We start from the raw sequence: 15,388 nt of genomic DNA on the forward strand, positions 1-15,388 counted from the left end.
AGTGACTTTGACACCCATCTCTAGGGCTTTACAGAGAATGGTCTGAAAAAGAGAAAATATCCAGTGAGCGGCAGGTTTTGGGTGCAAATTCCTTGTTGATGCCAGAGGTCAGAGGAGAATGACCAGAATGGTTCAAGCTGATAGAAGAGAACCACCGACTCAAATAACCCCACTCGTTACAATCGAAGTATGCAGAAGAGCATTTCTGAACACACGACACATCGAACCTTGAGGCAGATGGGCAACAGCAGCAGAAGATCAAACCCGGTGCCACTGCAGTCAGCTATGAACAGGAAACTGAGGCTACAATTCACACAGGCTCAGATTGGTTTCTTGAACATAGCAATGATTTCACTGTACTCAAATGGCCTCCACAGTCACCAATCTCTATACAATAGAGCACCTTTGGGATGTGGTGGAATGGGAGATTGGCATCATGGATGTGCAGCTGACAAATCTACAGCAACTATGTGATGCTGTAGATTTGTATCATGTCATTATGGATCAATATCTCTGAGGAATATTTCCAATACCTTGTTGAATCTTTGCCACAAAGGATTAAGGCATTTCTGAAGGCAAAAGGGGTTCAACCCTGTACTAGTAAGGTGTACCTAATCAAGTGGCCAGTGAGTGTATAAATATATATATATATATATATATATATATATATATATATATATATATATATATATATATATATATATATATATATATATATATATATATATATATATATATATATCAGACAGTTGTAATACAGACTAAATGCTATTGGCTGTTTTTGAAATGGGGATGAGCTACTATGTCCCACCTTGTTGTCTTGTTTCAGTTGTGATAATGTCAAACATCAAATAAAACAGAATTCATATTCTCCTCTCTGTACACCATAAAAATCTAAAATATGCTGATGTAAAAGAACATAGAATAAGGGCATTCAATAATAAACGTATAGATACTTTTTTTCTGAGTATTGTCCTGTAATTTGTTTACTCTTTCCACAGCCACCCACTGTAATCACCAACCAAATCCTGTACATTAACTCTGGCGAGACAGCCGTCATCAGCAGATCTATTCTACACATCAGCGACCTTGACAATCCTCAGGACGTGTTCATCACGGTTCTGGATCCACCTCAGCACGGTCGCCTGACATACATGCACAGTGATACGCAGGTCACCCATTTTAAACTGGAAGAGCTAGATGGCGAGCAGCTGCAGTATGTTCATGATCGTTCAGATGGAGACCAGGACAGACTTCTGCTGCAGGTCAATGACGGACACAGCTACCAGAACGTCCTGTTCCACATCAGCATTGAACAGAAGGTATGACATGACAGCTTTGAGTCTGAAAAAAAAAACTTAATGAATAACTGATTAAAATTAAATTGATCTGAAACTGTTTTTATCAGCCTTTTGTGAGGTGTTATTCTGTCCTGGTTAAATTCTTTGAAATGCTAATTGCTTTGTTTTTTTAAATGTTCCCCTAATTGATCATGTATAATTATTCATCTGATAGGAGTATTTGATTTGTTCTTTAAAAGTCTCATTTTTTATCTGTTAGCTATACATTAGATGCCTTATGAAAATTTATAGGTCTATCAATGTGTCATGTACATTCACATTGATGTAAAAAATACGAAGTGTGAGAAACAGCAGGCCATGATCTCATCTGAATTTTGGATTTAGATCAAGGTTTTTTATTATTATTATTGGCTAATTATGGATTCCTGCACTTCGCCTGATTCTGAAGAGCCTTGATGATTGAGCCTCAGGCTGCCGATGGATTATGTTGTGATTTATGTGTTTCATGTCCACTGTCATAATGAAATCACTTAAGGCTTTTTCATCTGTCAGATGAAAAAACGAGTAGACAAGGAATTAGAAAGCATAGTGCTGTATAGATCTACATGTAAATACATTTAGGGTTTTTTAAACTATAGTTTGGGGAATTCCTAGAGACTGAAAGTGTCTGAGGAACTTTAAGATTAAGGTCCAGATTTACAAAATAGGGTAAAATTAGAGCAAGAGCACAATCCCATAAAAGCACAGATGGAAGTGTACAGATCTTTCAAGGGAACTGTTGACAGTGCAAAAAAAATAAAGTATGTGGACCCAGCAGCTCATTTCTGCTATGTCTAACTTAAAAACCAAGGCAAACAGAGCCACAAACATGCAGTCAATGATGATTAGTGAGGGCGCTAAGAAGGGTAATACCATTTTTTTTTATTATAAATTATTTTTTTCTCTCTCTCCCTTTTAAAATTTATTTTAATTAATTAACTTTAATTATATATTTTATTATATTACGTATATATTACATTATAAATATAAACAAAAACTAAAATGCCATGTGTATATTTTTATAGCAATATTTTGCCCTTGCTGTATACAGTGTATAATATGCGGTATATGACACAGGCCAATATGTCAGGGAGGTCACAAATTTAATACAAAATACTTCAAAAGTCAAAAGTAATTTCATGCTCTACCACCCCCATGTCTTGCATATAACTGTAGTGTTTCCCAGATAGAGAATTTACTTGGGGAGGGCCAGGTTTATTTACAGCCACCCAAGTATATTAAGTGACATATTTAGTGTATACATACATATATATATATCGACTCTTCAGATTTGGAGGCCGATAGTCGATATATATAGGCTGATAAATAGAAATATTTCAAAATATTAAATTTTTACAGTGAAAAACTGTTTTTATTTTAAAAGCTTCATAAAAGTTTGAACTGCTCTTATAAACTGATTAGTCTATACTCAAAGCAAAAAAAGCTATAATTAAAAAATTGCAAGGTGATTATATAGAACTATATTCACAATTTCACATAAATTAGCATGCAAAAAATCTATTATTTCCTTTTCTTCACATTGCAAATTAACATGCAACTTAACTGTTGCATAAAATAATAGGTTAAATAACAAAATGGGATTTAATTAACAAGCAAGTTAAATAAACTTTAAATTAAATAAAAATGAAAAAGATAGGGTCTAAAACCAGCTCAAATGGTCTTGAATAAAAAGTGTTACTGAGTTAACGCACATCAGCAAAACATCCGCAATCGATTAAGCAGTTCTCTCGTTTACCCGTTTCGATCTGTGTGCATGAGACCTGTCAACACTCCCACAGGCAGCCTCACATGCTCTGCAGAGACCCACAGAGATGCACTTTTTTGGACTTAAAAAATTTGTCCGCCCTGGTTTGTAAATCTCCTAAAATGTCAGGGATTCAGCTTTTGCTTCCTAAAGCTGGGGTTAGTCATATGGGTTTTTTATTACCTTTTTACTTAAGCCTACTTTCTCTTGGCTTTGCAGCTGACTGAGAGCAAGAGAAGTGATGAATAATTTATTCTTTAAACGACTCCAACAATCTTTACTACTGTATGTACTCGGAGAGGATGAAATGACCAGTCTAAACTGGCCGCAAAATAAATATATACACCATTAGTAACAGTTAATACATGAACATACCGTATTTAAATAACCTACACATTTTAATCTTGTAATTATTATAAATTTTAGAGATATTGTTTGTTTTATTCTTTTTCTGTCTTTAATTTCTCATTTGCTGTATTTTTTATTAATCTGATAATGTGATTAGGCCATATTACATAGGCTATTATGATTATATATATATATAATGCGTTGGCATTCAAATTTGTTTTGAACTTAAAAGAGAGAGAAGCAGATTTGAACTGTCAGTATGTGCACATGGCTCCTGAATAGCATAAAAGTAACAGAAAAAGTTACATTAACCCATTGAAAAAAAACAGTTTATAGCAGTGTCATAATAAATTAAATTATTGTTAAAAATTAAATTATGTTTTGTTTGTTGCATATAATTAACTATTTATGTGATGTGCGTAAATGGTGTGTTTGAATCCGACTACTTCTGCAAGTATATTTCAAACCTGTGGGAGGCACTGAATTGTAATATCTATTTTCTTATATCTGTATCAACATCAAATAATAGCTTTGTTAGTACTGATATATTGATATTGCAGAATTGATGCACCCATTCTTATTAGAGAAACAGATGGAAGGACTAGATGGTTGAAATAAAATATTTTAAATAAAATTAAATAATAATAATAATAATAAATCATAATGATAGCTTTAAAAACACAGCTGCCATTACAATTTTAAAAAAGATTGCTGAACTTGGGGTAAATATTGGTTAAAAATTGGGGGTTAGTTGTTAAGTGGTTTTAAACTACAAGATACATTGAAACCAAGACACAAAAATAGAACAATATTTATATTTATCCTTAAGATGTAGCCAATTTCAAATGCAAAGGATGAATTCTTTGTTTAGAATTAGAAAGTTTTATTGTCTCATACTAGTGTACAAAAATTTTTGCCCCCAGTAAAAAAAGGAAACACAAACAATTATACTGCATAACAAGTTAAAAAATTTAACTGTCATAATAAACACTAGTATCTCATACCTCTCTCCCACCAAATCCACACAAATACAATCATCACTACCCTTTTTCCGCTTGAAATCACCCCTTTCTGACTATTTGGCATGTTCACAGCCTGCTGATGTCTAGACAGATTGCAGCACTTTGTTTGCTCTTTCAGTCCTCCACACACACTTATCCACACATCTCTCTGTAGTGTCATCCGATTACACCTGCCTTGTTCCCTGCTGTAGCCTGTTATCTCCCATCCTTAGCAGCTTTTGACTAATGGAAGCCCTGTTTCTGGCTAAGCACTCTGTTTTCAGATCAATAGCAAATTGCCCCTATATGTAGTATCGCAGCTAGTTTTATCAGGCGCAATCGCATCAAGGTCCATTGCTCTTATACAACTAGTATCGAGTGGAAAGGTCAAGTTACGTCTGCAGCACGAGTCATTGAGAGCATTGGGGCGACCGATGTGTAGGTTAATAACCTGTTCATTGGTTGTAGCTTGGACTTCAGGAGCAAGGTCTCCGCTCTCAAAAAGATCTGCAGTATGTGGAATTCTGCAGTCAAGACAAAGGAGGATAAAAGAGGACGCTGACTTTCAATTAGCCTTTTGCAGAGAAGTCGTTTGCCGTTTGTAGACTTTGATTTATATAAATGGTCAGCACTGGTGAATGATCTTTGGTTTAATGTGTTCTCTGGAGACACACAGTGCCCGCATTCTCCACCACATTCATCTCTAAATCTAAAGATCTTTGTATAAAGAAAGAAACTTTGCCTGGTAACAGCTTCTCTGTAAGAGATGTTTTGTCATGTTTATTCAAAATGAACTGGTCAGATGTTATGTACAGTGCTGGGTAAGTTACTTCAGAGAAGTAATTAATTGCTAATTATATTATTACAATTGTATTTTAATTACTTTTAACTTACTTTGTCTAAAAAAGTAACTTACTCAGTAATTGAATTGCCTAAATACAAAAAATCCACATAAATCTCAACTCCTATAGAACACAAAATTACCCATTATGCTTTGCGTGTACGCGTAAGCAGGATGCTTCAAACTTCCTGTCGACAGCTGGAGGGAGGGCCGGTGTCCCTGCAGGGTTTAGCTCCAACTTGCCTCAACACACCCGCCTGGGTGTTTCAAGTATACCTATTAAGACCTTGATTAGCTTGTTCAGGTGTGTTTGATTAGGGTTAGAGGTAAAACTTGCAGGACACCGGACCTCCAGGAACAAGTTGAATAACCCCTGGTATAAAGAGTCATAATTGGACAGCTTTGAAACGATAGTTTTAATCTATTTTACTTGTGTCTTAGACCTTATATGGATGTTGATCAGTGCCAATTCCTGGACTAGTCATTTAAAAAATGTGATCTAATGGGAATGAAAACAACTGCTGCCAGGCATTTACTCTTACCATCAGATGGCATCTTCTGCCATTTAATTGGAGCACCAACATTGCTAAAATGAATGTTTTCTCTTTTTTTCTCCAATATAAAACCAACCTGGCGGTACGATGGCACAGTGGGTATTGCTGTCACCTCACAGTAAGGAGGTCACTGGTTCAAGCCCTGGCTGGGTCAGTTGGCATTTCTGTGTGGAGTTTGCATGTTCTTCCTGTGTTTGCGTGGGTGACGCTTTCCCCCACAAGTCCAAAGACATGCGTTATAGGTGAATTGGGTAAGCTAAATTGTCTGTAATGTATATGTGTGTTTGTCCTGGTCGTCAAGGTCAGGGGTTGAGCATTGAGCTAACAACCCACCTCGTAAAAATTAGATGTTACAAAACACTAATATGGTGTGGCTAAATAACAACTTTGATATATGGAATTATTAGCCCCCCCTGTTTATTTATTTCCCCAATTTCTGTTTAACGGAGAGATTTTATTCAGCCCATTTCTAAACATAATAGTTTTAATAACACATTTCTAATAACTGATTTATTTTATCTTTGCCATGATGACAGTAAATAATATTTGACTAGATATTTTTCAAGACACTTCAATTCAGCTTAAAGTGACATTTAAAGGCTTAACTAGGTTAACTAGGCAGGTTAGGGTAATTAGGCAAGTTAATGTATAGTGATGGTAAGTGTGAGTATATAACCAACCCAAACAAATGTAATTCACCAAAATGTTTTACACACACACGTGCTGTCCCAGCAACACATTGATGAAAAGAGGGGCACAAAGTGAAAATAAAGTTGCATTTTAAAATGACAGAAATAACATGCTAAATTAAATGAAACATAATCAACTCCCAATAAGAATCAACATACAATTCACCCAGCAAAGTATCAGTAATGTACTTTTATTGGTAATTTTTGGAAATTGTATGGCTTACATACCTGTTAAAATTCATGCCAGTAACATGGAATATATTTGTGTGTGTGTGTGTGTGTGTGTGTGTGTGTGTGTGTGTGTGTGTGTGTGTGTGTGTGTGTGTGTGTGTGTGTGTGTGTGTGTGTGTGTGTGTGTGTGTGTGTGTGTGTGTGTGTGTGTGTGTGTGTGTGTGTGTGTGTGTGTGGCCCACTGAGCACAGTATAACAGCTGACAATTCGGTTCAACTGACTCTATCTTTCAACACCCTATCTGACGGCAGTCACTGAATTAGGAGAACGTTATTTCTCTTACGCTTGAACCACATCTGACAGAAGTATAACGGCTTTAACACACATCTTTCAAAGTAAAGTTGTGCATCACAAAAACACTCAGTAAGCCACTCAAAACATTACTTTCAGACCGATAATTACCAGTTCAGAAATGTTGTAAAAGGAAAATCTAAGCATCCTAGCAGAAGACGCTGGTCACTATGTCATCCTTCATGCAACAACAAAGAAAAAGGTCTATAACGTAAACTCTTAATTCTTTAAATTTGAGTGAAATAGGACCTTTAGTTTTTTGTTTGTTTTTTACTAATACATACATTCATACGTACAGTGTATTGATATCAATTTCTAAATCATTTAATTTCTTTCTTAAGAATGTGTAGTTGTCAGATAAATAAAACATTTTAGTTGAAAAATTAAGCTACAGTATGTAAAATGTATGAAAAACAAATATATATATATATATATATATATGTATACAATTACTCTGCTTCTCTGAATTTATACATTGTAGTCATTAACTTTTTCTCATTGTTGACTGATAAATAATAAATGTTTTTTCTTTAGTTGAAAAATAGAATTATTCTGCAAAATATATGCATTACTCTGCTTGAATGAATTAATATAGAACGGTTGAATGTATGTACAATATGTACTGTAATTAAATGACCTAAAAATGAAAAATAATCCCTTACTGTGTCAGTGGAAAAGTAATTTAATTACATGAACTATTACTTTTTATAGCTAATTACACCCTACACTGGTTATGTAACATCAATACATTATGAACACATCAACTTTAGTTCAGGTTGCACCAGCGGAAATCAGATAAGATACAGTAAGTTCACAAAATTAAAGCTAGCTAAACTTTCAAGTTAGTTGAGACTATAGAGGACATAGATGAACATTTTGACCTATGTGTGAACTCTCGCATAAACACCTTGCCTTATGAATCTGTCGTGCTCTCTGAGAGGTGATCAGGATCAGCAGGAATGTGCTGGAAATCTGCCACAGCGTTTCCTCTGTGAATCGCAGCTTTCATCTCCCCACATCCTTGAAAGTCTTTTGATTATCGTTGTGTCAGGTGATCTTTTTCTCCACAATGAGCACCTCAACCAGCATTGGAATGTTCAGAGGACTGTAAGGATCTAAAGATTCCTGGTATAGCAATAGTGGAGTATTTTTTTTTGTTTGTTATTCGTAACCTTGATGTTTTTCAATGTGAAACGCAAAAAAGATATGTTCTTATGTGCTTTCATAAGGATGAAACCATTTCAAAAACAGCAAAACTTTCATCCTAATAGTTAATTTATGATATCATTATTTTTATTTTTATTAAGCAAATAGTAAATGAATCCAATATAACAGTAAATACTCCTTTTGATAATTAATTGATAATAATAATGAATGCTTTTGTAACACCAAAACTGCAATCATGGGAATCTCCGTGCCCAACTCCTTGGGAAAAATATGGAACTGATTCTTCGCAAAGTCCCACCCCCTTCTCACTGTCCAACATGCTTTCAGTTTCAGCCATGGCCTTCCACTATCAATTTGTGCACTCCCAGGGAAATCATGAATAATTTCAGTACAAATTACACACTGTTTTCAGATAAAAGCATGACATGAGCATATATGAAAACAAAATAAAGACATGCTGCTATAGTCTACAAGTATAATGATGGGAAGTTTGGATCATTTGAATACCATTAAAATGTTACAAATAGATTCACAAACACATTCTGAAATAGACAATAATGGATCTATAAATATGTAAGAGACAGTAAAGGTCAATTCTTTGTTTAGCCTGTGTCTCCAGGCTATGCGGCTTAGCTAATTTCACCTCACCTCATATGCTCAGACAGTTTACTGGTTATTGTCATGTCACATATCCATAGACAAAAGTTTTTGTTGGCTATCCAATAACAGAAAAGTTTAGTTAATCAATCTCAATCTAACAAGGGACAGCACTATTGACTGATAGTTGATAGTGAGGCCATTCACATAAACTTGTTCAATCTCTTCTCTAGGTTTCAGGAAAAGATCAAATGTATTCTCAAATAATAAAAAACCTAATGTCTGCGTTGTAAGAACATTTTCATGTTAATCGCCAATGTTTTTTTTTTACTACTGTATACATGGTTAGTCTGTCTGTTCTGCTTGTCAGAGAAAGGGGCACAGTATATCTGCTTTATGACTGGTCAGATTGCCTGTCAATCAAACAACAGCAAAAGGTCAATTAACAACATTGTTTGTTTTCCCATGGACTCGGGCTACTTTAACACGGTTGCAGAGGGAGGTTTTATTATGCATTTTTTAACCCATTTGGGATCATTTTGATTAGCTGTTGGATGGCTTTTGTTAACTTAAACATTAACTTCAATACGTCTACCAATCGTTGTTGAACTAATAAATGCTTAAATGCACCAAATGACTTCTGTTTTAATAGACCGGCTAATTGCTGAGATTACTCAGATGATACCCTATCAAAGCACAAAACGGTATATGCACAGCTTGTGTTTCTTCCCATACTGATAAACTTCCAGTAAATGGTTAATGTGACTTTTTTCAATTTTAGACGGTTCCTTTTACAGCATCAGTGTTTTAATGTAATTAAAAAATAATCAGTTAAATAGACTTTAGCATTCATTTAGTTGTTCAAGTGTAAAACGAGATGAAAAGCTGTTTACGCAAATGCTCCGTCAGGATCAGCAGGTTAGCGCAGAAACGCCATTGGAAATACTGGGGTAAAATAAATGTTCGTATTTTAAAGACATGCCACAGAAAAAAATGTAATTTAATGCAGTGCTTCTAAGACCCACTTTATATTGTATATCTATCAGGCAGTAAAGATAGTTGATTTGTAAAGAAAACAGACCTTAAACGCGCCGATTTTGTAACAGCATACAGTTCACCGGAATCGCTTTACCCTGGTTACTGAAGTCCTTACTTCTGTATATACCCTTTACAACTGATAACCCTAACAATACTTCATCAGATACAGGAGAAACTTGTTAAATTTATTAAATGAAATGTATAATCAATATGTTATGCATCTATATATTTACAGCATCAACGTGTAGCAGTTTAGTAGGTTTTGTTACACAGACCTGACAACTCTTTCAGCATATTAAAATGCTTTCTTTTCCTTTTTTTTTAATTTTACGTGACACTAAACAGAAGTAACGGCAGCTGAAGAATTTGCTTTGCCATCAATAATGTATACATCAACAATAGTAAACTTTTAAACTTGTTAAAAGAAATACAAAAAGTAATACATTTTTTTTTTATCTCTCAGCGGTTTTACAATACAATACAAAATATTTTTAGAAAGCACATTTAAAAACAACCAAAGTTGACCAAAGTGCTCTACATACACTGTCAAAGTATTCGTACAGTTTGTGTATTTTGTGATTCACGTTTTTTTTTTTTTAACCATTTATTTATGCTTTTGAATTTAAATATGCGGCATTGAACTTTCGTCCAACAACATTTAACCTTAACAAAAGCTTTTAAAAAGTTTTTTTTTCTTAACATATTTAATAGTTTATATGATATATAGTCTGGGGGTGTTGTTATCACGGTATAAAAACCTTGTAATAAGCTGCCAGTACTTATTTTTTATGTATTATTTCTTTCTGAATTATATTATTTCAAACTAAAATGTCAATAAAAGTCACTTTGTTAAATTGTAGAGTTGAATTTTCCACATCAGATGTCGACAGAGCAGAGATCAAGGTGCCGTAATGCAATTCACAACCGAAAATAAACTGCAGATTTTTTGTAAATCACATAAAAACCCAGAAACTGTCAGTTAACATATTTTTTACAGTGTAGGGGTACTAAGAAAATAAAAGGTATAAAGAAAAACAAGACTACCAGATTAATCAGTAAAAGCAATAATAGAACTAGTAATTAAAAAGCGAGAGGAAAACGGTTGGTCATTAACAATAGATAGGTCTTTTACACTGACACAGACGCAGCGTTAATAATGATGATGATGTTTTATGCTTTCTCTGTAGGTTGGATTGACTCCGCACCTGCGTTCAGTGCCCAAAACTTGGGTGAAGGAGGGAGGAATGGTGCAGCTTTCTAAAAAGTGTCTCAATGCTCAATTCAAAGGAGCCAGTGACTCTGAGATCCTGTACAGCATCCATTCTGAGAGCGGACAGCCCAAATACGGTAACCTCAGCATATTCTACCTTTATTATTTCTCACACATTATCTGCCTTTTGTTCTGAACTCATTTTAGTGCAATGAACTAGGCAAAATGTTTCTTGTGTTTGTGTGTGTCTAGGAGAGATTGTGCTGGTGTCTATGCCCGCTGACGGTCCTGTGGAAGCGTGGCAAGCCTTTTCTGATGGTCAAGACTCTACACCCACCAGCTCATTTACACAGCAAGATGTAAATGAAGGCACTGTCTGGTACCGACATTATGGATCTGGAACACAGAGAGACACTTTTCAGTTTCAGGTGAGACATGAATAGATTTAACCCAAGGCAAATACTGTCACTTCAGCACGAGCCCCGAGGCTCTGTGTGTAGAGCTAAAGGTGCCACTTAACGTTTGACTTGTTAAAACATGTCTACTCCTATAGCTCTTTGTTTTTTTATTGATTTGGTACTTAATTGGAGCAATACTAACTTAAACGCTCATCATAAACACATCGAGTAATTACTGTTAAACTTTTTGCCGTGCTCAAAGGAGCAGATTCTTCTGGCTTCTGCTTTGTGTTCTGCCAAAATAATGCTCCTGACAAAACATGACACTTCGGCAGATAATATAAAAGGGTAGATTGCAACTACTTTGACTTGTTTTTTTAGTTCAAATTAGCAATGATCTAACATATGATACATTACTTATTAAACATTTACTATTTAATGCCTAGTAATGTGGCTGCAAGAAATGAATACTTTAATACTTTCTTTTCTATGATTTATTAATCTAATAAAAAAATAATTTTTGAGATCAGGAATAAATTGCACTTTAAAATATGTTAAAATAAAACAGAATTATTTTAATTGTTAATACTATTTCACAATATTTAACAAAATTACTGTTAATTTGGATCAAGTTATTATTTGCTTAATACTTGCTAGATATAAAAATATATTTTTCTAAAATAAATGAAGGCTCAAATATTTAATTATACTGTATATACAGTGCACACATAAATGAGTACAGCCTTTTTGAAAATGTTTATTTTTCTAATTAACAGTTTATAAACAATACCTGACAAGAGTCTTGTCATCGATCCCAGTTGTAAGAGCAACAAATAATAACTTGTATTCTAGTTGAACATTAGGAAAAGTGGCAGAAGGTAGATTTTTCTGATGAATCATCTCTTGATTTGCATCCCAATCATCCCAAATACTGCAGAAGACCTAGCGGAACCCACATGGACCCAAGATTCTAATAAAAAAGAGTCAAGTTTGATGAAGGAAAAATCATGGTTTGGGGTTAAATTGAGTATGGGGGTATGTAAGAGATCTGCGGATGGCAACATCAACAGCCTTAGGTATCAAGACATTTGTGCTGCCCATTACATTACAAACCACAGGAGAGGGCAAATTCTTCAGCAGGGTAGCGCTCCTAATACTTCAGCCTCCATATCAACATGAACATTATTAAGCACGTCTGGGGTAAGATGAAGGAGGAGGCATTAAAGATAATCCAAAGAATCTTGATGAACTCTGGAGGTCCTGCAAGAACACTTTCTTTGCCATTTGAAGTTGTTTGAGTCATTGCAGAGATGTATGGATGCAGTCTTCCAAATTCATGCAAGTCATACACAATATTTTTCCACTGCACCATGACTTTATATTCTATACTGTTCATTATTTCTGTTAAGTGACAAGACTTTTTTCTAAGCAAAGTCAGACCTTACTGTCCTAATTAAAGAACTAAAAATCAAGGCATGATTATATTTTATTTTAGTGAAATAATTGTAATCTAGAGGCCTTTGTCTTTCATATAAGCCACTTCTGATACTAAATGATCAACTAAAAGTCAAGGTATTATTTGTTGCTCCTAAAACTTGGATAGGCAACAAGACTTTTTCAGGTAGTATATATATATATATACACACACACACACACACACACACACACACACGCACACACACACACACACACACACACATAAACAATAAAACATTTTTTTGCCAAATATATTTATTAACATTTTGTGCAGATAAAATATCATATACATAAAAATAAGTAATATTCTGTTCTGCTTTTTCACAACTAAGAGCCTAATAAAATAAGAGCCTAAAACTAATGACCATAAAAACAATATAGTTATTAAAAAAGCAGTAAATGTAAAAAATAAAATTAAATAATAAAATAAATATAAACAACAACAACCAAAAAAAAAACAATAAAAGCTATAAATTAATCATTATTATAATAATAATAATAATAATAAAATAAGCTTTATTCCTCTTTTGCCCCAAAATCAATAGTGTCAATATAATTCAACAAAGGTTTCCATGTTTTGTAAAAGCATTTTAAAACCTAATTTTTCCAACTTTAAACACAGAAAAATCATATGAAGGTGGAGATGATTGAAGATGGAGAAGCCTCCTAGCCAATAATGTAGTAAAAGCCACACCCTTCTGTGTTGTTGAAGGCAAATTTGTCTCAAAAGGAATTCCAAATAGTGCTGTTAGAGGGTTTGGAGTGGCTGATATGTTAAAAGTTTTTTCAAATGTATTGAATATTTTAGACTAAAACACTGTCAATCTTAGACAAGGCCAAACGTGGCACATGTGTGTGCGATTTGCTGGAAATAGACACCTATTACAAGTATTACTTTTATTTGTGTATAGTTTGGCTAATCTGGCATTAGTATAGTGTGCTCCGTGTATAATCTTGCATTGCATTAAATTGTGTCGGGCACAAATAGAAGAACTGTACAAAATTGAGTATATATTCCAGTTCCAGATGGTGATCCCCAGCTCATGTTCCCAGGTATTCTTAGGTAGTTCAGAGGAATCAGAATTTAAAGAATTTATTGACAGATAGATGATAGAGACCATACCTTTTCTGTCTGGGTTAAAAAAAAAAAGAACAGTGTCCATTTTTGAATCAGGAGGAAGATTAGGAAACTGAGTAAACTGATTTTGTAGAAAATGTTTTGTCTGAAAGAAGCGAAAAAGATGAGTTGTGGGTAGGTGGACAAATCTGAAAATGACCAAAATATACCTTTGTCATACCTTTAAGTCCTTAATGGTATCTAAAGACCCCTTGAAGACCAGTCATGAAAAACAGAATCAGAACACGATGGTAAAACAAATACATTTACTATGGGTGCTAGTGTGGATGGACTTATTAGCCCAAAGTGTTTTCTAAAAGTAACCCATATTTTAATATTATTTGTCACCACTAAACTGTCTGAGACAAGTCCATAAAACATTTTAAACAAAATACAACAGGTTTTAAGGTCAGTGTATCATGTAAGTGACGGCAAAACAAACAGAGACCATTAAGGGATGTAAACACATTGTTACTATCTCCTGCCCTAGTGGATTGTTTTCTCCATTTTACTTCAGCTCTGCTCCACTCTTAGACCAATTTGTCCATCTGTCCTACTTCTCCTTCAGCAGCCTCACTGCATTATGTGAGCATAAATGAGCTAATTTGTCTTCAAATCCAGTTTCAAATCCGTATAAGCAGCATTAAAGGACATTCAGTCACATTTAATTCATCAGCTTAAAGCCCTAATGATTCTTGACACAACAGTTTTTTGTCCTCCACCAGAAAATTGCTTTCCTTTCTAGTTTGTTCTGTTCAGTTCTCATCTTGCCTAAAGCTGCACTCTGTGTTGCAGACTTCATTAAATAAGATTTGAGTTTTAATGGTTCGACACGGTTAATTTATGTCCTCTGGGGTGTGTTTGTGACCAAGTGTTTCAATGTATTTGTAAGTTTCTGCTCAATATCAACATGGAAATAAATTTGTATTGACAACAGAGTGGAGTAAATTGAGTCACGTATTAAGTTGAGTTTGATTTTTATAATTATGTGATTCATTAATGATTAGCAATTATTGTTTGAGAATTGTTATTGTCTGAAAAGTTTGCGGCAGCTCTGTCTGAATGGTTTATATTTTCTCATGGAATATGTATATGTGCACACTGTGGTATTTGTTTATTAATGCTTGAGCTTTTGTTGACAGGTTTCAAGTGAGATCTATCCAGAGACTCTGAGCGATACACAGACCTTCACTATAGGAGTGATGCCTCAGAGCCCTGGCATGCCTCAGCTTTCACCTGGAGTCGATCTGCAGATCACTGTAAGATTCAGACAGCGAGACTTAAAATATATATTTTAAAAGCTATGCTTTCATTTTAGACAATAT

At 34.4% G+C, this 15,388-nt stretch overlaps 1 protein-coding gene across 5 annotated transcripts in view; it reads left to right on the plus strand.

Annotated features, from left to right (window-relative positions):
* The window catches only part of fras1 (Fraser extracellular matrix complex subunit 1), a 249,754-nt gene that overhangs the window by 164,295 nt on the left and 70,071 nt on the right, over positions 1-15,388 (plus strand). For all 5 annotated transcript variants that reach the window (XM_005165335.5, XM_009301656.4, XM_021476261.2 and 2 more), the window contains 4 exons: positions 1,002-1,322; positions 11,050-11,209; positions 11,325-11,500; positions 15,206-15,322. In XM_005165335.5, the coding sequence (XP_005165392.1) occupies positions 1,002-1,322; positions 11,050-11,209; positions 11,325-11,500; positions 15,206-15,322 (774 nt within the window). The remainder of the gene's footprint in view (positions 1-1,001; positions 1,323-11,049; positions 11,210-11,324; positions 11,501-15,205; positions 15,323-15,388) is intronic.

Source organism: Danio rerio, chromosome 5 (genome assembly GCF_049306965.1).
Source record: "Danio rerio strain Tuebingen ecotype United States chromosome 5, GRCz12tu, whole genome shotgun sequence".
Lineage (NCBI taxonomy): Eukaryota > Metazoa > Chordata > Actinopteri > Cypriniformes > Danionidae > Danio > Danio rerio.